The 22,810-nt window shown below is 45.9% G+C and overlaps 3 protein-coding genes across 3 annotated transcripts; 1 reads left to right on the top strand and 2 right to left on the bottom strand.

Moving 5' to 3' along the window:
- Positions 1-1,851: 1,851 nt before the first annotated feature.
- On the bottom strand, positions 1,852-3,163 carry LOC133899048 (dehydration-responsive element-binding protein 1J-like). Its single transcript, XM_062339960.1, has one exon. The coding sequence runs from the start codon at positions 2,884-2,886 to the stop codon at positions 2,200-2,202; it is 687 nt and encodes a 228-aa protein (XP_062195944.1). The 5' UTR covers positions 2,887-3,163; the 3' UTR covers positions 1,852-2,199.
- Positions 3,164-5,682: 2,519 nt separating this feature from the next.
- Positions 5,683-6,947, bottom strand: LOC133899264 (dehydration-responsive element-binding protein 1I-like). Its single transcript, XM_062340242.1, has one exon. The coding sequence runs from the start codon at positions 6,713-6,715 to the stop codon at positions 5,954-5,956; it is 762 nt and encodes a 253-aa protein (XP_062196226.1). The 5' UTR covers positions 6,716-6,947; the 3' UTR covers positions 5,683-5,953.
- A 2,028-nt stretch (positions 6,948-8,975) lies between these two features.
- LOC133898672 (uncharacterized) lies at positions 8,976-9,784 on the top strand. Its single transcript, XM_062339346.1, has 5 exons — positions 8,976-9,127; positions 9,240-9,355; positions 9,462-9,550; positions 9,642-9,693; positions 9,780-9,784. The coding sequence occupies exons 1-5, from the start codon at positions 8,976-8,978 to the stop codon at positions 9,782-9,784; spliced, it is 414 nt and encodes a 137-aa protein (XP_062195330.1).
- Positions 9,785-22,810: the final 13,026 nt, after the last annotated feature.

Genomic DNA, 22,810 nt, shown 5'->3' with positions numbered 1-22,810 from the left:
GTTGCAAGCTTTAAAGTGCTAAGACATATGGAATAGTATTGAAGTGAATATAGGGTTCATATTACATGCATGGAGTCATGTTGCCTTGATACTTTTCTTTTGAACTTTCTCTATGTGTTTACTTCTGCTTAAATCTTGAGATGCGTTGAGTTAAAATAGGAGAAGACCATCAATTTTGAAAGAAATTTATTGAGATACTTATTTACCCCTCTCTAATCATCATTCTCGATCCTATACGTGACAATGTGGCATTTGGACTTGGAATAGGTGTCATGTTTTTTTAGAAAGGATGGCAGAAGATCTACCGATTTTATTAGAAAAAAAGAGGGAAAAAGTTCAATATGATAAAAAGAGGAGCACAAAGGCAATTCCACACGATAGGCGCCAGATGAAAGAAACAACTAGCTAGGACTAAATGAACATCTGTGACCAACTGACGCTAGCCAGAAGACACAAGGAACAAGGCGCACAAATCGCACTTAGTGGAATAATATCGCTCTCGCTCTTTTCTCGATATGCTCCTCTATCTTATTTTGAAACATTCATCGGTTTCTTTATTTCCATATGTTCCAACAATACGTGATCACGATTCTGTTGAACTCGCGCCTTAGTTGTTTGTCTATTCTCCTTGCAACAGCCTTCCATCATCCTTCGATCGTCTGGAAGTCACTCACCGAGCCATATTTCATATTTGCAGTGTTGAGCGACAAGCGTTGCGAAAACACGCAATCCTTACACAGGTGCCTTGTTTCTCTTCTTGTTTCTATTTACTGCTTCTGCTGTCCTGCCAACGCCTGTTCGTGCGTTCGCTCTTGATCTATCATCTATGGGCAGTCTTGAGTTCAAATGAAGGACGTGAGAGTGAAGAAATTCGGCCATTTTTTGTCTTCCCAAACGCGAGCCGGCCCACGAGATGCTAACGTTGCGGTCTACTTGTTGTAGACCGGATCGTCTCGGCTCCCACTTGGCATCAGCGCCGTCCCCAACGGGGCCCCCGGTCCCCGGCGGAGTTCTCCATGCTTCTCCGCGGCATCAGAGCTCGAGCCGGGCAACTTATTTCCGAGCTGCGAACGACTTCGGCGGTCGTTGAAGCAGACGTGCGCGACGGCATGGTGCCCATGTTACTGCTCGGCTGCTCAGCTCTAGAAAAAGAGATGTGATCCGGACGGTCGCTGGAGTGACGTCGAGTCGAGTAGGGTAGTGGCCACGGATCTCGTCGCCCAGCCATGGACGGCGCAAGGCGACAACAATCGCCTTTTCAAGAGCCGTACTCGAGTGAGTTTGTCAACTGATCAAACTCCCTTGGCGGCTGGACGCATGACTTAACGCTTAAGGGATCTTTTCGAATTAATTGCATCCTGTGTACGATCAGACGGTTGCATGGAGAATCAGGAAGAACACGGAGGGAGACGAGCTGCTCTCTTTCAGCAACATGGGGAGCGGACAAAAACTACCTTTTTGGCCATCCGAATCGCCGGGGCTGCGACGAGGCGGGAGCGCTTGCGCGTGCAAGACCCGAGGCCAAGACCGCCGCCGCCGCCGTGCGGTGCGGTGACGCCAGAGCTGCCGTACGTATCCAATTACCTGATCAAGTGGAGCTGCGTGCGTCCACGTCTCTACAGGCTCCACTTGCATGCCGACTCCCAGCCTCCAAAGGCAAGTTCGTGGAGCGGTCGTCTCTGATGGACAGGCACGGATGCAGCAATAGACACTAGTTCCCTTTTGTTTGGTGGATAAAATCTTGGGCTTTTTTTTCTTTCTATACTTGAAAAAAATGCAGACTGTTCGTTGCTGAGCGCTACAACTCCATAAATTGACAACAGGAGAAAATTTGGTGTGTGCAGCGGCCTAAAGATATCAGTTTTGAAAACCACCTATTGCAATTGTGGCAGCAAGCTCAAGTTACTGTAACTGCAGGGGAATTTGAACAAGCTCAGCACTCAGCAGTTGTAAAATTTGGCAAAAAGTAACATACGTGAAATCCATCAAAACCACCCTATTCAAATGTAATGCGTGTTCCAGCAAAGATGTGGCGCTACAAGTTAGCCATGCCCACAAAGAATGGCGCTTTTACCATGCAAAAGAACTAAATAAGTGCATAAAAATCTAGATTGTTTCCTGCCCAATTTGATTACGGGCACAACACAACAGCGATCTTCTATTATACTCCCCTACTCCTATTTGGATGTCTCATGGTAGCTAGCTCCACAGCTCCATTCCAGCGCCGCCGCATCCTTCGTCCTCCGGGCACTCCACGGTGGTTGGCGGCGGTTCCATGAGCAGCCCCTGCGCCAAGCTCGCGTAGTAGGAACCAGCGTCCATACCGCCGAACGTATCCAACTCGAGCATGCCATTCTCCAGCGCCGCCACTGCCGGCGGCGTTTCAGCATTCACGGCCGCCGTCGGCGAAGTGGCGCTGTCCATGGACTGTGGACCAGAAGAGGCGGACCCGTTGCCTCCGTGACGCTGCATGAATCCCGCCACGGCCTCGGTGGCCGCGAGCTGGACGTCGGGCAGCGAGCCGGAGACCGCGCGCGGGACGTCGAGCAGCCACGCGGAGTCGGCGAAGTTGAGGCTGGCGGATTCGCCGCAGAGCGCGAGCATGGCGGCGTCGTGCGCGCGCGCGGCCGCCACGGCGGTGTCGAAGGTGCCGACCCAGAGCCGGTCGCCGCGGCTGCCCGGCACGCGCACCTCGCACACCCACCGCCCGGCGCGGCCGCGGCGCCGCACCCCGCGGAACACCGGGTGCCGCGTCTCCTGGAACTTGGTCCGCCCCGCGGGCCGCTTCGGCGGGGACGGCCGGCCCTCGCTGCAGCTCCCCGATGGCGACGAGGACGACGGGGACGCCGAGGGGGAGACCGGGTGCTCGTTGCTACTCTTCTCCATGGCCGCGCGCGCTGGCTACCTTGGTGTTTCTTTGCTTCGGCGATCGATGGCTAGCTAGCAGCTATTGGTTTGCGGGGTACGCAAGTGTGCATATATATAGGTACTCCTCCGGCTTTGGATGCTGATGATTAGGAAGAAAATGTCGACTTTTTTGGTATTTGGAGTTTAAATGATGAGATGATGACGAGTTTTTTGATGAAAAAGTTTGCTTTTCGTTCGTCCTGCACTCTGTTTGGCATGTTCCGACAGATAGGAACCTTTGTGTACAGTACAAACCGGGTGCTGGAGTTGGAAAATCGTAAGTCCGCAGCATATTAAGTAATTATAATATATCATATTATCCATCTCTCCTACTTAGATGCTCATATATTTATTTATTCTCTTATATATTTTATAATATTTTTATCTGTCTTTTCAATAAAAATCAACACAAATGAATATCAAACATAAATACCCTCGCATCGCCGTCCATCTCTCCTACCTAATAATCATCTATCTATTTATTCTCTATATATTTTATAATTTTATTCACTTACCTTTCCAAAACGAACCTCAGTACAAAATGAATATCAAACGCAAGTACCTTGCGAAAATTTCCGAACCGCTGGAGTTGCCGAGTTCCCCATGCGGAAACCTGAGAGGGAGAGGGGGAGAGAGAGAGAGCAGCAGCAGCAACTGGCCTCGCCTCCGGGCCAGCGCGCGACAGGCACGCAGCCGTTTGGTTCGCCGGTCCGCTTCCAATGCGCGGCAGCTCCGTGGATCGATCTGCCTGCGGCCGCAGCGGATTTCCGGTATCTCGATCGATCCGCCGGTGGGCGCGGCGGCTGCCGCTGCTGTTTTCTTTCTTCTTTGGGCATATGGCTGCTAATTGGCCACCGAAGCTACAAGAGGATCATACGTGGACCACGACGGCAACTTGATCGTCGAGTTATTTATCCTGTATAATAAGGTGACGTTACCTGTTTAGAAAAGGAGCGGAAAGAGAAACAAGACAACAAAGATGTTATTTATTAATTAACATATGATCTAAAATATTATACAGCTACTCTTTTAAATATTTTTTTTCATTATATAAATGTGATCTATTATTTATGATCTTAACTTTACACGTATTATTTAATAATTAGATATTATTTAGATTACTTACAGCTAACTCACATAATAGATTATCTATTATATTATGAATATATAGCATGAAATCGTATTACAGACAACAGACAAGCAATCGTCTGTACCACTGCACATACCCTTATAAATTGTAGCCGCATCTTTAGCGGATGGTTGCTGGATGTGTTTCTCCGTGTTTTGATAAACAAAAGTTGATGGATTAAAAAAATTCTAAAGATGTTTAAAAAATAATGTAAAAAATAAAAAATTCCACTTCATCCCCTAAATTATTTCGCCGGTCCACATAATCCCTTGAACAGTTATGTTTCACTTTACCCCGGCTTTGTCAGGCACCCCACCCCTACCTCCAAATTACTAAAATCAGGTAACTTTTTCACCCTTATACAGGTTGAAAATTTGTAAGATGATACATAAGTTTCAGAACTTCTGAAGATGGATTAAAAAAATACTAAATATGTTTCAAAAATAAATGTAAAAAATAAAAATTCCACATCATCCCCTAAAAAGTCTACTTGTATAAGCTGTGAGAAATAGAAAAAAAGAGACAAATGTCGCTATGGTTAAATTAACCTGGTTTTTCTGGTTCCATGGCTAAAATCATATGAAAAATTGTTTAGGGTTAAATGAACTGACAAAATAGTTTGTTTGTTTGAGTAAAGCAGACCATTCCAATTTCTTTAGAAAAATCTATGCTAATTTTGAATTGCCTAAATCTCTACTCACACATGCACTCGCCTAAAACTATAATCACAGAGCTTAAAAATGCAATATTGCATGAGTTATTGGATATTGATCTAATGGTTAAAAATTATTAACTAAATAAAAATTTTCAATCACTGTTCTATCAAAAAAATAATATTAAAAGATGTGTCGCTTCCTTTTTAAAAAGGGAGTGTCTAGTTATCTGTTGAAAGATTTAGGGTTAAAAATATATCGTTTTCGAACTATTTGATCTCCATTTAACGATCCAGATTGGCTTGCACAATATATAAAAGAACTCTAACCCTATCTCATTTAGCCCTCACTGTTGTCTCTCACCCGACGCTGTCGCCACTAGCCCCACGCACCACCACCCTCCACCTCACCATCACCGTCTCCGGCGCGGCCCACCCTCCTCCGCCGATCTCTCTTCCCGGTGTACCTCCTCCCCGTGCTTCCCCGCCGCTACCGCCTCCCCGCCTAGCTCCGGCGGCACCACCGCCACTGGAGCCGCCACCCTCCATCGCTGCCCGCCGCTAACCACAACATCCCTGACACCTCCACCATCATCACTAGCCCATTGTTGGTCCTCCGCCACATGTGGCGGGCAGTGGCCCCATTGCCTCGTCGCCCCACCCACCGCCAGCGACCACCGTCGGGCCGATGACCTCTCCCAGAGCTCCTTCTACAGCCGAAGGCCACAAATCTCCCACAAAAATCCCGAACACCAACCCCAACCCGAAACCCTAACTTCGCTGGAGAAGAAGGCCTCACCAGAGAAGAAGGGCGCTCGGATCTTGAAGCAAATCCTAGGGTACAAAATTCGATAAATCTTCTCCCCCAATTTCTGTCCACAGATAACTAGCATTTTTCTTTAAAAAATGCCAAACCAATTTCGATGAAATTAGTGCTGGTTTCATTAGTTGGTCTGCGAGAAATTAATTTGGGACCTGCTTTCATGAAGTGATATGCTTGAAACTGTTCTAATTTTTTGCGCAAGTTTTACAGGAATCTCGCATGCAGCAACGAAATATCACAAAAACCAGGTGTCCTTGAAAAAAAACTGTGCTGAGTACCATTGTTTGGCTGTTTAATTTGGAGAAAGCCATGCTATGGTAGAAGGCACTGACAACAGAATGGTCCGAAACCATTCACATTACCCAAAATAGCAAAACGTACAAAAAGCATGCAGGATTAGGAATCCAAAAGGAAGGAACAAAGTTGTGTACAAGCGTCTACTTCAGTTCCAGTAGCTCCAGAGTGACACGACAGCGACGTCACCATCGCCGTCATCGGAGCACAACGCTGACGCCGGCGGCTCCATGAGGAGACCCTCCGCCAAGCTCGCGTAGTACAAGCCCGCTCCCATGTCACTCAGTACGTCCAGCTCGAACCGCGAGGTCTCTTGGACAACGTTGCCCTTGCATGCGGCGACGTCCCCGGAGGAAGCCTCCGTCTCCGTGGCCGCGTCGTCGTCTGTGGCTGACGGCTCCGACGTGGCGGACATCGCGTCCTCGGCCGCGAGCGGCGCAGCGACCTCGCGTCGCCGCAGGTGGAGGAAGCCCTCCACGGCCCGCGCGACGGCGCGCTGGACGTCGCCCGCGCCGCGGAGCTCGGCCGGCGGCGGCACGGCGAGCAGCCGCTCCGAGTCGGCGAAGTTGAGGCGGCGGCATGCGGCGGCGGATGACCCGCGGAGCGCGAGCATAGCGGCGTCGTGAGCGCGCGCGGCCGCCTCGGCGGCGTCGAAGGTGCCGAGCCAGAGCCTGCACGCACGCCGCCCCGGCACGCGGACCTCGCACACCCACCGGCACCGGCCCGCGCGGCCGCGGCGGCGCACGCCGCGGAAAACCGGGTGGCGGGTCTCCCGGAACTTAGTGCGCCCCGCGGGGCGCTTCGCCCAGGCGGCCGGGGCGTGCGGCAGGTGCCCGGCAGACGAAGAGGACGTCGACGCCGGGGAGGAGCTCGTCGACTCGCAGCTCGATTCTTGTTTGAGCCGACACATTGGAGAGAACTCTTGCAGCGATGGCTACTAGCTAGCTCTCAATCGGTGGTGAGTTAACAACCGAGTGTGGTGTGGTCCGAGGATTTGCTAGCGTTGGTTTCTTTCAGGTGTTTTGGTGGGTTTTCACGGGGGAAACGGCAGTTCTGGGGGCGCGTATTTGTATTGTGGTTGGCGAGGAAGGCAAGGGGAGCTGGGCGAATTGTTTGGTCGTTCTCCAGTGGGCGAGCAAAGCAAACAGGTGCAGCCGCGGAGACATGAGAGTGGACCCTGTCGGTTGTATCACATGTTTGCTGTACCTCCTTTCAGGCATTTTTTTGGGAGTAATGAAAAAAAGCGGTTGCTAAACTTCATACGTCTTAAATTGCGCCCTTTCTAGTTGACATGTCATGGCAACCGGATACGGATCCGACAGATGATATATTATTACCTTCAACCTCTCACTAAATCTCACGATTGGTTCTTCCTCGTGTGTTCTCCCTCCTCTGCTCATCTCTGGTGATGAGGATGTCATCAGATCTGCTCTCGCATGTAGCGAAAATAACTTTATTAGATCATGATTATGATTAATGACAATAGTCATTGAGACGAATATATTTATCGAGAATATATGTTAATAGATCTTATGGATGTAATACATCAAGAAGTCACTGCAGCCGGGATAAAATTTAATTGAATTAGAAAAGTCACAGGAGAATTGACCACACCGGATAGTCCGGTGCAGAGAAGTTTGTACTCACTGAAGCTTTGGGTTTAAAGATTGTTAGTCTCACCGGATATGTGTACTGAACACATCGAAGCAATTCTGATAAAGTAAAGAAGGTTAAAGATCTCACTAGATAGTTCGGTGATCTACACTAGATAGCATCAGAATATTTTATACAGAGAAGAATATAAGTGTAAGACTGAAGATCAACTCGTCGGAAGATGAGTGATCCTAACCTGTACCGAGTGTTACGTCGGTGCATTAAACGTATTAAAATTTTTCTGACTCGCCAGCATCGGTAAAGTCGTTCTCATCACAAGTTAATTTTTTGGGTAAAATGCTCACCTACAGATCATCATATGCATCTAGACGTTATTCGTTCGGGCAAGTTCCATGCTAGCGATTCATCAGACGCTCCTCTTGCTTGCACATTGCCCTCATCAATGGCTCAGATGCTTGCCTAATCAATCTGCCCACTGCTCTGGGCAGTTACCAGTCTATTTATTCAGTCTCTCTCTGCCAGACAAGACAATGCCTCAAACAATCATGCATTCATCAGACAGGCAGCACAAACCTTATCCGTTTCAGCAGCCCTGGAAGGTGGATTCAAGCAAGAAACCGGCGTCTGACTCCCGGTACGCGAGACCAGCAGCAGCCAGGAATGGAAACCCGCGTGCTGCAACGGCAGGGCAGCTAAAGAATGACCAATGACCGAAAAGAACACCCCTGGCATATACAACTAGTAAGTGGATATGCGGCTAAGCTTAGCTTATGCCTTCTTTCCAGTTCCAGGCAGATATAGGTTTTCCTTTTCTTACCCAGTTAAGTACGGATCCTTAGCTTATGCCTTCTTTCCTTTTTCTTGGCCGTCGTGCGCTATCGTTGACACATGATGGCCAAGTTTGCTATGACATCATACATGACTTATATTGCTATTGCTAAGTTTGCCGTGATATCATATATGGCTTACATTGCTATTGCAGTTCGAATCCTACTTCGCATCCTCAATTGAAGGGGGACAAATGAACTCACCAAATTGTCTTAGATGAGTTCCGCGTTGTAAGTGAACTCTTTTGTTTTGTTGTCTCCTTTTAATATAAAATCGGCAGAGTCCGTTCGAAAAAGTTCCATCGACATAGTCTTTTCTCCTTGGAGGTACGTCATCACATAGCCCACTCATGCCCATTCAAAACCCAAGAAGAGGACTAGACTAGGGAACAGGTCGGCAGCATTTTCATAGAAGTTTCATTAAAAGTCTCAAGCTTTAGGAAGGTTTCATCGCATTTCTGAGCGGTATTTTCGTCAGGGAATGAAAAAAATTGTAGAACGAAATTTAAATCGTTGGTTCCAACAATCATCAGCTGGAACGGGCCCACGTTCTGTAGGCTTTCTCAAAACATTAACAGCCTATGGACTGGTGTGCGGCCCAAATTGATGTACTCCATCTTGAAGTTTTTTTTTTTTTTTTTTTTGAGGCCACCGCCGCAGATAACCCGGCGCTGGCCGGCCTGGTGGAGTCCGGCGCGCTGGTGCGCGTCCCGAGGCGGCGGTTTGGGCATGTCGGCGTGGCAGCCGCCGGACTTCAAGGAGCCTGAGGACGTGTGGATCCTAGGGACCTCGCACCTCTCCCCGGAGTCCGTTGCCAACGTCGAGCGTGTCCTCCGCACTGTCGGCCCCGACAACGTCGTCGTTGAGCTCTGCCGCAGCAGGCAAGACAGTTTCTTTCCCTTCCCTTAAACACGCACGCTTAGCTCGCTCAATCAACAATGGCCATTTCTTCTTCCGGAGCTAAGGGACGCCATTGCAGAGCCCTCACTGCAGAGCTGGAATCATGTACGTGCCCAGCGATGTTTCCGATGAGCCGCTCGTGAAGTCCAACATGTTCTCTCTCGGTGGCGCCAAGTTCTTCGGTGCAGTCAACCGAAGCATCAACCTGGGTAGTACCTTCTTCCACAGTGAATTGATTTCTTCACTTGGCATCGGCCACAGATGTACAGAACTTATTGAAACTATTTTTTGGTTGCTTTTTGTGGAACGGTGCAGGTGGGCAAAGTGCTCTTGCCCTGCGTTTGCTCCTCGCTGTTTTCTCTTCAAAGATTTCTTCCGAGGCGAACCGGCCCTTTGGAGAGGAGGTGTTTGTTCATGCCGCTGTGGCTTGTAAGCTTTGTCTAGATGTTATGCCACAATTCAGCAACTGAATTCTACTGCTGTATTTTTTGGTAGTTTCGAGCAGCTAGGAGGGTAGTTGAAGATATCGGTGCTCAGCTTGTTCTCGGTAATCACTAGCTACCTATATGTGGACTGATGTTGTACTGCTCTGCTTTGCACAGTTGGTAAAATCATGTCGGATTGTTATTGCAGCTTGAATCCCTCAGCTGGGATGAAAAAACAAAGCTAGTGATTTCATTGTTGGAGATCAAGCACTCAAAATCTCAGCTCTCTGTTTTGGTGCTACTGAACCGATGCAACATTTCTGTTGTGTTCTATTGCTTATAAAGGAATCTTAGACATTAATGTGGCTAATGAAGCCGCTAATTAAGCACGCCACGATCTGTTACAGCTACGCCATCCCTAGCTCGAGATCGTGCCGCGCGAGTAAATGACAGAAAGTAACAGTCTCTTAACTAGCACTAACTGACGAAGCTGAGAAACCGGAGGATTGGCAGGACGTGCAAGGATTTGATCCTGTCAACCCCCCCCCCCCCCCCCCAAATTCTTGCACATAACCCAGATCTTGGCATGCTGATCTTGAAACCTGATGCGTGGTCAGAATATCTGCAAGTTGTTCTTCTGAGCTGACAAAGTCCAAATCAACATTTCCTCATCAACACAATCTCAAATGAAGCGATACTTTGTGTCAATGCGTTTGCTCCAATACTTTGTGTCAATGCATTTGCTCTGATCATGAAGGATTGGATTTTTGCTCAGCGCAATGGCCGACTTATTGTCAACCTCCAAGAACGTCATTCATTAGATGTGAGAGCCAGACACCTTGACAGGCAGCAGCGGCAGTGGCTATGTACTTAGCTTCACAAGAGGATAACGCTACCACGCGCTGCTTCTAAGATTGCCATGTGATTGGTCTGCCTCCGATGTACTCTTCCTATCGTCAACATCACCCGCCATGTCAGAATCACTGAAACCGACAAGATGGGGATCACCTTGTTCATGCCTCGGGTAGAAGACACCACAACTCACCATCCCTACAATATGCCACAAAAGACGTTTAACTGCATCGAGGTCATCTTGTCTTGGAGCTTTCATGAACCGGCTTACATATCCCACTGCAAAAGATATGTCTGGCTGGGTGTGCACAAGATATTGGAGACTACCCATGATGCTTCGGTAGAGCTTTGCATCAACCAATTCACTTGAACTTGCCTTGGATAGCTTCAATCAAAGTTCTATCAGTGTTTGACAAGAGTTGCATCCTGCCATGCCGGCCCTCTCAACTAGCTTATGAGCATATAAGGCTTGACAAAGAGTGGTAATGTCCTGTCCTTGTTGCACTTCAATGCCTAGATAGTGTGACAAAAGCCCCAAATCGCTCATGTGAAAGAGGCTCTTCATCTCCTGCTTGAAGAAGGCAATGTTGATGTCGGCTGCTCCCGTGATAATCAGGTCATCCACATAGACACTGACTACCAGCCAGGACATGCCGTCGCCACACACGTAGATGTCGTTCTCGATGTTGATCCTATAGAAGCCAAATGTTTGAAAGCTGGCGTCAAGCTTTGAATTCCAGGCTTGGGGAGCCTGCTTGAGCCCATATAGCACCTTGTGCAGCTTCAGTACTTGGTGTGGTACATCTTTGCTGATGAAACCAGGGGGGGGGGCTGTTTGATGTAGATGTCTTCTTCCAAGTCACCATTGATGAAGGTCATCTTCACATCCATGTGATGAACACGCCACCAGTAATGAGCAACCATTGCGATTAGCAGCCGAACGAAGTCAAGTCTCGCCACCGGAGCGAATGTTTCTTTGTAGTTGACACCCCACCGCTGGGCGTATGCCTTCACCACTAGCTGCGCCTTGAGGTGAACAATGACACCCTGTTCATCCCGCTTAAGCTTCAAAATCCACTTGAGCCTGATGACGCGCCGACATGCTGGAAGATCCACTAGTTCCCAGGTTCGATTGTCCTCAATGACCGCCATTTCTTTGAGCATAGCCTACCGCCACGCCTTGTGATGTTCAGATTTAGTGAAGGACATTGGCTCCTCGTCGATCGCCAAAAGGAGTTCATCGTTGCTAAGGTTGTGGGCATGCTTCAACTTCTGCACCAGCCTGAAAGGTTTTGATCGTCGTCACTGCTTGATCCTTCGTCGTGAGCAAGATTAGCCACATGTATCGGCTCAAATTGTCAACAAGTAGAAGGAAGGATCTCTTCCCGCTTGGTGTCGCTGGAATGATGGGGCCACAGATGTCCCCATGTACGAGATTGATGATGCACTCGGCCTTGTACGCGCCTTCCTTAGGACGACGTTGCTTCCCATATAGGTAACTATCTCATAGCTGCTCGATGTGGGCGATGTGAGGGAGGCCTCACACCATATTTTTCTAAGCAAGCTCTTGAAGCCCCCTAAAGCTGAGGTGCCCAAACCGAGCGTGCCAACGCCAGACGTCGTCGTTGCTTTAAGCTAATAGAAAAACTGGTTGAACAATATTCAGGCTGAGAGTGTATAGACGCGAATATGACCTCTTCACCTTGGCTAGGAGTTGACATCGTTCCTCATGAACTCGCAGGATGCCGCCATCGATGATGATTTGATACCTGAACTCCTCGAGTTGCACAAGACTGAGGATGTTGGCAGTAAGGTGAGGTATGTAGTAGACCCTGAACAGTGCGCGATGCTCTCCATCCTTGCAGGAGAAGAGGATGATGCCACGTCCTTCAATGTCCACAACTGAGCCATCATCAAATCATACGGTATCATGGACACCAGTGTCAAGCTCAAAAGAAACTTCATGTGACCCCGTCATATGGTTCGGCGCTCCTGTGTTAAGCACCCACCTAGTGTGGTCGCGCTCCCCTTCCTGTCCTAGGTGAGTAAGCACCTTGGCCTCGCTCACTCAAAGATGCTCGGACTCGCTTGGTGCATGGAATGAGGTAGAGTGTTACACAACCGTTGTCATCATCATCATCAGGGAATGTTCGTCATCGTCGGCCTAGGTCTCGTGCGTTTGCTTACGATTCCAGGGCTTGCTAGCACTCTTTGGCCCAATGGCTAATTGTTTCGTAATTCCTGCACTTGTTGTCGGAAACATCTTGGTCGGCACCTTGGGTCTTGGTGACTCAAGCTTGTTGACTCTCTAACTTAATGTGGAGTAGCGGTAAGACACTTATATGGAGATGCGGAGACCCTTACCTTGTTGGCTTAAGCTCTGAAGTAAAGACGGCGGTAAGTGGCCGGAAGAGAGGCTTGCGCTGAGACTTTGCCTTGGTGGCTTTGTGGCTCAACCTACTTGAGGTCTAGGTGGCTCAAGGGCTATGATTTGGTGCCATCCGGGAGCTATAGCCTAGGTGGCTGCTCAAATGTGGACTATGGGAGGTGTTTATACCATCGATACCACGGGATAAAAATCTCTTGTGCCGAGTTTGCTCTCTCTACTATCTTTATATTTTCGCATTTACTTCTTGCAATCTATCCTTCATGTTTACCCTCATAGAGTAGTTTTCTATGTTTGGATATAGGTTGCAAACCTTGAAACGGTAGAGTAGGCATACTAGATAAATTTAGAACACATTTAAATATAAATTGATATAGATTTATCTTATGAAGTTTTTGGAGCCAGTTAGTTTTAAGTGTCATAATCCACCCGCCTCTTAGGACGTCACCGATCTCCTCAGTCGGTCAAAGTAAGGCAATCGAATCTAGCTTGAATATTAGTCGTACTCAAGTCAGTTAACCTGAGACATTCCTAGTACAAGTTTTCATAATCATCAAGTATATCAGATTCCGCAGATTCGGATTCGTAATATCCGGAGTTGTTCACCAAGTATATGATATACCCTATCAATATATGGAGTATTCCTTTTGCGTATATACCTTATAGCTTGATATTCAACAACAGGTTTGGCCCCCTTAGGAAAATAGTGTTGAGAAACGGGTTGGCTACGCTAGCATAAAAATAAAAATTTTCTACCACATTCACCCAGGAAACCATGAAAATAGAAGATCATAAATCATTATCACTTAACGTGCAGTGCAGTGGAACAAGATTTGGAGTAGACCTATCCAATATCGTACGTGTCAAACTCCCCAAGCAGCTTCTCGATCATATTTGCTACTAGCCCCATGCAGGTGGTCACGCTCATCGATCAGCTCCGAGCAGGTGGTCGTGCTTCTCGACCAGTTTCGACCATGGGCACCATGTCCTCGACCAGCTTCGTGACCACGTAGAGGAAGTAGCCGATCACATCGACCACCTCATCAACCATGAACAGAAAGCCTCGACCACGTCCTCGATCGCGATGAGGAAGTAGTCGAACCCGTCCTAGTATCCTTGTTGCCGATCTGCACCGCAGCAGCAGTGCCTACATAGTATCCACACGTACAGAGATAGAACGTCGTACGCCAATGTGAAAGTGCATCTAGGCCCCCTAAGTGGGTTTTGGCTTATTGATGACAAAATGATTAAGGAACTAACATGCTTTTCTAAGTTATGAACAGGTTTAAGCATTAGTTGTAAAGATAAGTGACGGTTGACGCCCGTCGAAACAAATGGAGAATCAACGAAGAGTACTCAATAGGATTTAAATTTTTTTATTTTTGAAATTGAGTCTAGGATAGCCGCTCTATTAAGAGGGTTGCATTTGATTGCTTGGTTAGTGTCTCAATGCTCAAGATATCCTTTAGAATCAACTAGTTGAGAGACACAATCACTCACGGACACCGAGTTCATTCTAAAAAAATCCACTGAGTCCGGATACTCTGGTGTTCACCGGATACTCCGGTACTCAGTATTTAGCTCGGAGTCTCCGAGGTAGACTCCGGCAGAGAGTCTCGGTTACGGTTTATTTTTATTTGGAAAAAGGCCGGAGTCTCTGGTGCTCACCGGATACTCCGGCAATTTAAGGGTTAACAGACCGGAGTCTCCGAGGGAGACTTCGCCAGAGAATCTCGGTTAAGTGTTTATTTTAATTAAAAGGGGACCGGAGTCTCCGGTGTTCACCGGATACTCCGGTAAATGTTTTAGAGTTAACCGGAGTCTCCGAGGGAGACTCCGGCAGAGACTCTCGGTTAGCGTTTAATCTTTTTGATAAAAGAAAAGAGAGACCGGAGTCTCCGGTGTACACCGGATACTCCGGTACCTGTAGAGGCCGGAGGATCCGGCTAGTCTCCGGACTTAACGTTTTTGGAAGGACTGTCAGGACCGGAGACTCCGGTGTTCACCGAAGACTCCGGTAATTTAACAGAACTGTAACGGCTAGTTCTGATACGTTCTGTGACCGTTCTGACGCCGTTTTTGGATTTAGGGCCGGATACTCCAGTGTACACCGGATACTCCGGTCAGTTCTGACAAAACAGTAACGGCTAGTTTTTGAGAGAGAGCTATAAATGCCCCAACACCCCATGGCATTTAGGGCTTGCTGTTGCTGGTGAACTTTAGACCTCTTGAGCACTTTAAGAGCATTCAAAGACCCTCCAACCACCTCTAGTGCAAAGTTTGCAAATTTTTAGAGAGTTTGTGTTTGGAGAGAGTTCAAGCCACTTGAGCATTGAGTTCTTCATCGAGCATTCGCTGCAATCATTTCTCTTGAAGCTTTGTACTTCTAGACGGAAAGGCGTCGCCCGTAGAGCACCCAAAACTTGTGGAGTGCCACGGAAAGTTTGTAAACATCTTCGAATTGAGTAAGAATTTCTAGCTTGATCTTGGTGGTCGCTAGAAGAGGATAGGGTTGGAAAAGACCCGGCTCTTTGTGAGCTCTTCAACGGAGACGTAGGCACTTCTTTGTGAGGTGACCGAACTCCGGGATAATCTCTCGTGTTCGTATTTGTGCCATTTGCTTTATTGTGTGAATTTTGTGATTTGTCATATAAATTGCTTTAGTGATCATCTTGCTAGTGTTAAGTGTTATTCTAGCTCTGTGATATCCAGTAGACCTAGCTTAAACCTTAGATTCTAGCTTTTAGCTTTAATTCGTAGTTGTTCTAAATTTTCTGTATAGACCGGATACTCCGGACTATACCGGAGTATCCGACTTTCACCGGAGTATCCGGCAGATTTAATCCGCTGTTTTTAGTTTTAATTTTCAGAAAAGCCTATTCACCCCCCCCCCCTCTAGGTACTTTCACAATGTGCTAGTACTGTGGGCCTGACTAGGGTTTCGTAGAGATTTCGGGAATAGGTGGCGGCCAGTGTTTTGATGGCAAAATCAACTCATGTGCCCACGACCCCTGTCTCCCCTTACATAGAGCACGCTTAACAATTCTATGGGCTACTATACCTCCCTGTAGGGAATCAAAGGAGCAGTATCCAGGAAAACTAGGAGATCAAGCAAGGAGAAAAGGACAATCCTTGCCAATTTGTCAAAATTAAAATTCAAAACGATTCATGATGCGTGAATGCGTGATGGACTCGGTCAACCTCGCATATTCTACGAGCCATCACATGATGCATACAATAATGTACGAGAAATCATGTAGTAGCTTATCAGATACCGTACTTAATTAAAGTGACATATATATAACGTGATTAGAAAACGTAGAGAATCTAAAGTCTAAACAGATTAAGATCATATCTATTTTTTATTTTGATTATGAATTCTAGATTTTAAAAAACAAAAATAAACCATTGTAATATGAAAGCTGATTCTCACAATTTACCATTGATATTGTACAACAAAATCTCATAATGTATAATCTGATAAGAAAAAACTTTTTCATATAAGCTAGATCGTAACACTACACGGTAAAAACAAACAGCTCCAACATATGTGTATCATCTGGTGCGTGTTAGGAAAACGGCCCAGAGGCAATCGAAATGCGATCCACGAGCTTTGAGGTAGCGAGGGCCATCTTTAGCTGTCTGTCTGACTCTGGTTCATTTCTCTCGATCCCATCAGCGTTGATGACAGATGCAATCAACCATGAGCATTGCATATTAGAGCCAGAATTACCATGTACTAGTTTTTTGGTTTAGGGAGCACGACCCACAGCCCAATTTTTGCCGTGGTTTGCCTTTCCCGACACGATATTCTAGTGCACATAATATGTGCTGCTTAGACGTTTACGACGGCACTTATCCACATATGCTGGCAAATATAACACCCTTCAAAACTCATCCGTGTTGTAGTGTAGCTAGTATACTAAAGCAAAAGCCACTTGTCTGTCTTCACTGTGCCAAATTGATCGATCACCCAACGAAGGCTGTTATACACTGCATCTACTGTTTCTGTTTGCATGAGCAGAGCAAAAATATACCCTCATTCTGTCTGACCTCCTTAGCCCGATCTAGTGGATGCAGGCACTATATCTGCTCATGTAGGAAGATTCATTTGTCAGTATCATAAAATCATCTTCATGCAAATAATCAATCAAAATTTTAATTCTTGCATTCGCTTGTGCGATCTCAGATTCAGTCAATCAAACAGAAAATCAGCTCATTGCATCCGCTCATATGACCTCAGACACAACCAACCAAACACTTTTCTTTTCAACACACATGACTCTAATCAGCTTGCTTATATGATACGGCTCTATAAAACCTCGTTCGACCAACCACACACACCCTAAGGGTCTGTTTGGTTGGTTATATCCGAGCTTGTATATACGAAAAACTTGCATCCGCTCATGCATTCCCGTACAGAAATCTATTTGGTTGTCTGCATGATGGATGCAGCCTGCATAAGTCATCTTGACTATACGATACGTCAAAATCAAGTTTCACTCGCTTCCAGGCTAGACAGATGCAGGCTGCATGAGCTACAGTGTCAGTAGGATCTACTCGTCAATCTCGGATCATAGGGTCATTACATCCGCTCATACATGCAACTAAATATTTTCACATGTTCACTGCATCCGTCATTGCATATACTCGTACAGCCAACCAAATACTCTTCTCAAGAGCTATACGACTTCCACGGCCTACTTCCACTTAATCAAGCTATACAATGCAATCCCTCTTTTATAACCACACACACCCTAAATGCAGCAGCTGGGTCATTACATCCGCTCTTACAGGCAACCAAATATCTTCACAGATTCACTGCATTCGCCATTGTATTTGCTCATACAGCCAACCAAAGACTTTTCTCAAGAGCTATACGACTCTCCCAACCTACTTCCACTTAATCAGACTATACAATACAATTTCTTTTTTATAACTAAACACACCCTAAATGCAGCAGCTGGGGCTGTTCCTCGCCAAGGAAGCTGGCCTATTATTGTTGCAGCTGGAGCTGGAGTTGATATGGTTGGTGCGCTCTTTCGGTGTGCAGCTCGATCGTCTCACTCGAACCAACCCGGCCAGACTCTCACTACCGATCCGTCGACCGAGATCATTTTGGGCATCGGCAACAATCTTCACGTCCTCCCACGGCCCATGCATGCATGCAGCAACATCTAACCACCGTTCACTGCAATCTTGGTCCTGCATATGTTTGCTTGATCCCACAGGAAGATAGGAACTGGGAAAGTGAAGGCCACTTGACTTGCAGAGTCTCTAGCTTTGCTCACTGGGCACTACTACACACTGCAGTACCACACCACTTGTAGGATAGTACTAGGCCAGCGTCCTTTTGCGCGCGTCTGGGCGCGGCCACGCCGGCCGGCCCGGGCGGGGAAAATCTCTCGAACGTGCAGTGGGCACGCAACGACGACACGGGAAAAGTGGCCGAGAAGTCCATAAAAACACTGTGCGCGCGCGATTAACGCCTGGCCGGCCGCCGCAACCCCACCCGTGCCGACGCGGCGCTTTTGGCGATCGAGCCAATGTGCCGATCGATCGCTAGGAGCCAGGACGCGGATATGTACGTGCAGGCTAGGGCAGGAGTGGTCGACGCGTTTCGTGCGTGCGTTCATGCATGTGTTAGCTGACAGGTCACTCTCGCCAGTCGCCACCGAGCGAGCTAGCGCGCGCGCGCCTTTACGCTCCCGGCCGACGACCGACGGCGCGCGCATGTGCGATCTCTGCTTGCATGCGTGCATGCATCCCCTCATCACGCATGCTCCCCTGGCATTGATCGATCAGCCGGTCGGCCGGTCCTCGGCGGTGGCGCGGCGCATGCATGATTGGCCAGGCGTACGGGATGGTCCCGCCGGCGCCACCAGCTTTCGTGCCGATCCATCGGCTTGATCTGTCGAGCTGTCCACACAGTAGCGCCCGCGCGGTTGGCCGTCGGCCGATCGAAGTGGGTCGTCGTCGTGAAATCGCGCGGCCGGAGGCTCGCGTGTCTTCGATTCGTCGTCTCCTTGGCAGCCACGGGCTGGCGCGCGCACGGGCGCCGGGGGAGGCTGATTGGATAACGCTGCGGCTCGTCCTCGACCTCGACAGGGACGGACCATCTGACGATCGATGTAAATAAAGATTGGCCTGCAGGTTCCAAGTTGCATGTATATATGGACGCAGAAAATTAGGTGCCTGCACGTACTGTTTTAATCGGCCTCTAAATAACTCGGCTGGTTGGTTAATCACAGACGACGTGCATGCGTGCATGCACCATTATCGATCGATGGATCAGGATCATGCATGTCGCGCTCACAAATACGAGTATATGAAAGAAGCCATTGAGGTTGCAAGCTGGCATCACTTCACAGCTAGTAATTATAGACAAGGCAGCTGAATCACTGTAATAAGGTACAAGGCTGTATGCATTGAGATGCAAAGGCCCAAACGTTTTCTATTTAAAAAACACATATATATGCGCTAAGGCGTGGACCATCCAGACAATCGTCCTTCGAGAACACATGCTGCTCAACAGCGACCCTTGAGTGGATCCTCCTCGCTCGATCGCCCTCGACGAGGTCCAACACTGTTACCCGCACGTTGCTAATTCGATCAGTGAAGTCACGTGCCCACATACATGCGATGTAGGAAGCAAATCTTATAGAACTTTGTAGTACGAAAGATCATCTTATTATGATGATACGTATTTATTTTTTCTCTCTTCTCTTAAGCTTAACCATTAGATCACGTGATTGACAACATAGATAAGATTTCACAAGAGTCTTTCTAGACAGGATTCTATAAAACCTGCTTCTTGCGTGTGAGGCTGACCAAGTACTCTGTGCGTGCTCACTGATCGATTGAGCAGTACTGGTGCGTTGTCGCTGATTAACATCATTGCAGAGAAGAAAGGGGGCCGGTCATCAGACGATCACTCAAAGTAGGGGAAAGTCGTAGGGAAGTTGTGCGTTTAAGTATGTTGCAAGCCAGTTCATTACAGGTAATCAGAGCATTAGTGAGGAAAAGTAGTAATGAAATATTATTTTTTTCACTAAATACTACTTTGATTGTGACCAAACTACTTATCCTCACTATTATCTAGTCTATCAGTGACAAAATATTATCTTGACACAAGATATATAGTTAGTGACGAAAAGTAGTGGCAAAATATGGTTTTGCCACTATATATTTAGCTGGTGGCTAATTGTTCATAAACAAAAATTTCTCACTATTATGCCATTTATTAGTGGCAAAATATTATTTCACCACATAATATCACATTAGTCAGAAAAAGTAGTGACATAATATTGTTTTTTTCATTTTTTTACTACGTTAACTGCAACTAAACAAAATTTTCTCACTCTTACATACATCTGTGATAAAACATTATATCATACAAGATATTACAATTAGTGATGAAAAAATAATGGCGACATATTGTTTTGCTACTGTACTAGTTTTATTGTGACTAATCTATTTTTCATCACAATTATGTAGTTTATTAGTGATAAAATACCATATCGCCACATGATGACGCAAGATAGATAACTTTTCAGTGGTGTACTATTGCTTTGTTACTACTTCTCTTATCAGAAGTGTCAAAATATGACATCATGACAGAAGTTCTTATCAGTGACAACTTTGTAGTGATGAATTCACTGCAACATCTGCAATTTTTGCCAACAGCCATAGCCACTTCCAACAATCCTCATATATTAAATAAAGTAGTCCTGTTGGCAAATAAATTGCCAACACTACACTACTCTGATGTACGATCGTGCTATATATGATAGAGTTGCAGCCTTTAGTGATTATTTTATTGAGAAAAGAAAAAAGAATCGGCATGCATTTTGGAACTTGGATTCCTAGAATTCCAAATGCCTCAAATCACCTGAAACTTTCCAAATGCCATATGGCATGTTTATGTTTTCCTTAATTAATCTCCCCCAAATACCCTTAGCCTATATATAACCCCGGCGAGAGCTAGATACAATGGAGTTGGAGGTGCATGCATGGCTGCCCAACCTACTAATGGAGTGGAGAGAAGATCGGTCACCACCATAAGTATGCGGTATGCTGTGCTTAATCCTCACTGTGTATTTTACTCTTGCTCATGGATTAAACTTCTTATGGATCAATCTAATGAATTCAATACAACTGTAGGTGTTGCTTTGCGTACTTCAAGACAACCGCCGGCCAACCAATCGATCTGGCGCTCATTTGTCGTGTTCTTAGTCAGGAAAATCGCATTGTAATGGTGTTAAACAATATCCTAGAAGAAACTATAGCAGAGTTTCAAGATCCAATTCTTATGTGTACGATGATTGTATATTTATTCTAAAGAAATATAATAGAGTTTCATTTCCAATTTTGATATTTGATACAAAAAGTTGATTAAATTGTCATAAATACTTTCTAGCCGCATGAACTTTTATAGCTAATGCAGTGAGCCTTGTACTTGGGGATATGATGCAATTATATATGCTAATAATTCAGCATAAGGAGGACAATGGTTTTCAGATAAGGTGCATGCATTGTGAGCCAACAAGAACACACACGCTCCAGACCGACGAATGCAATTATTGTTCACTGAGAGTGAATTGGTTGTCCGATTAGGCCTGCATTATCCATAACTCTTTTGTGTGAGATATAATAATTAGAATGGTTTTATGGTCCATGGGAGGTACCACCAAATTACACCTTCGGAGACCTCATAAGGATAGTAAAAAAGCTCTAATAATTAATTTGTACTCCTTTTTTGAAAAAAGATATAATATAATTTTGCTCTAAATTAGAAGAGACCCCGTGAGTACATCACAATTATGATTGAAATATCTGGTAACTAAGTGTGATTTTAATATGTAGAACACAATTTACTTTCGAAAATATGAAGAGCGCAAAATGCAAATACTCATATAAATTTACTGAATAAGGTAAAGCTAAATTTTAAGGGTATGCGTGGAGTTCATGACATATGAAGACGACAAAAGCTTGTCCATTGTCAAAACGAAGAAATTAAGATGTAAATGCTAAAATATGGAGCAAATGACAGTAACTAGTATGCTAGTAGGATTGATGTCTAGATAAAACGACTGCTAGTAGTATAGGAGCATGGTTTAAATAAGAAAAAAAAGAGATATGTCAGAGAATTCCTTGTGTTGAAAGATGGTGAAATTCCAGTGTGGTTCATTTGTTTAGTATCATCCAATTGCCTACTCTAACATTGCATTCGTAATTCTCAATGACACTATGGTACTCTTAAAAGTGAGATACCCTAGAAGCAATGATAGAGACGATTATATCACACGTTTATATTCACGTACTTCTGAATAATACATTATTCTAAGAATGACTATCATTTACATTGGTTAGTAAGTATGTGACTTATTTGTTATATCATGATATTATTCTAATTTGATCTCTGATCACATATTATTGGGATAATTCATAAGACCAGCACATGTATTGATTGATGATTATATTTCACGGGTCATAGGTATAGAGATACCGAATCAATAATATGAATATTTATGTTATAGAACATGATATTGGATAGAGCCACTTTAAGATACTGCTAGGATTATTATTTATGATGTGTCATCAGTTGTTATATCAAATGGTGTACCTACAAGATCCATAGACTTGATATCGTCATTGATTCCCAGAATATGTAGTGACATATTTGAGGCTTCAAACGTTATTCCGTAACTGGGTAGTCATAAATGTTATTCTGGCATGCTATGAAGAGTGATATGTATGTCATGCTGAATGACTTCAATGAAGGCAATTTGGATATTAAGAGACTTAACTATGGTGTTATAACCTTGATTCCAAAAACAAAGAAGCCAAAAATATTAAGAAATATAGACTCATATGCCTTATAAGTGTAGACTACAAAGCCTTTACCAAGATGATGACTGATAGGCTAAGCCCTATAACGGGTACGATGATTGACAAATGTCAGTCGGCCTTTATCAAGGAAAGAAATATATTAGAAGGAG

The sequence above is a fragment of the Phragmites australis genome, chromosome 18 (genome assembly GCF_958298935.1).
Source record: "Phragmites australis chromosome 18, lpPhrAust1.1, whole genome shotgun sequence".
In the NCBI taxonomy this organism is placed as follows: domain Eukaryota; kingdom Viridiplantae; phylum Streptophyta; class Magnoliopsida; order Poales; family Poaceae; genus Phragmites; species Phragmites australis.
Note: the sequence above shows the minus strand (reverse complement) of the source record. Positions and strands in the feature narration are given on the sequence as shown.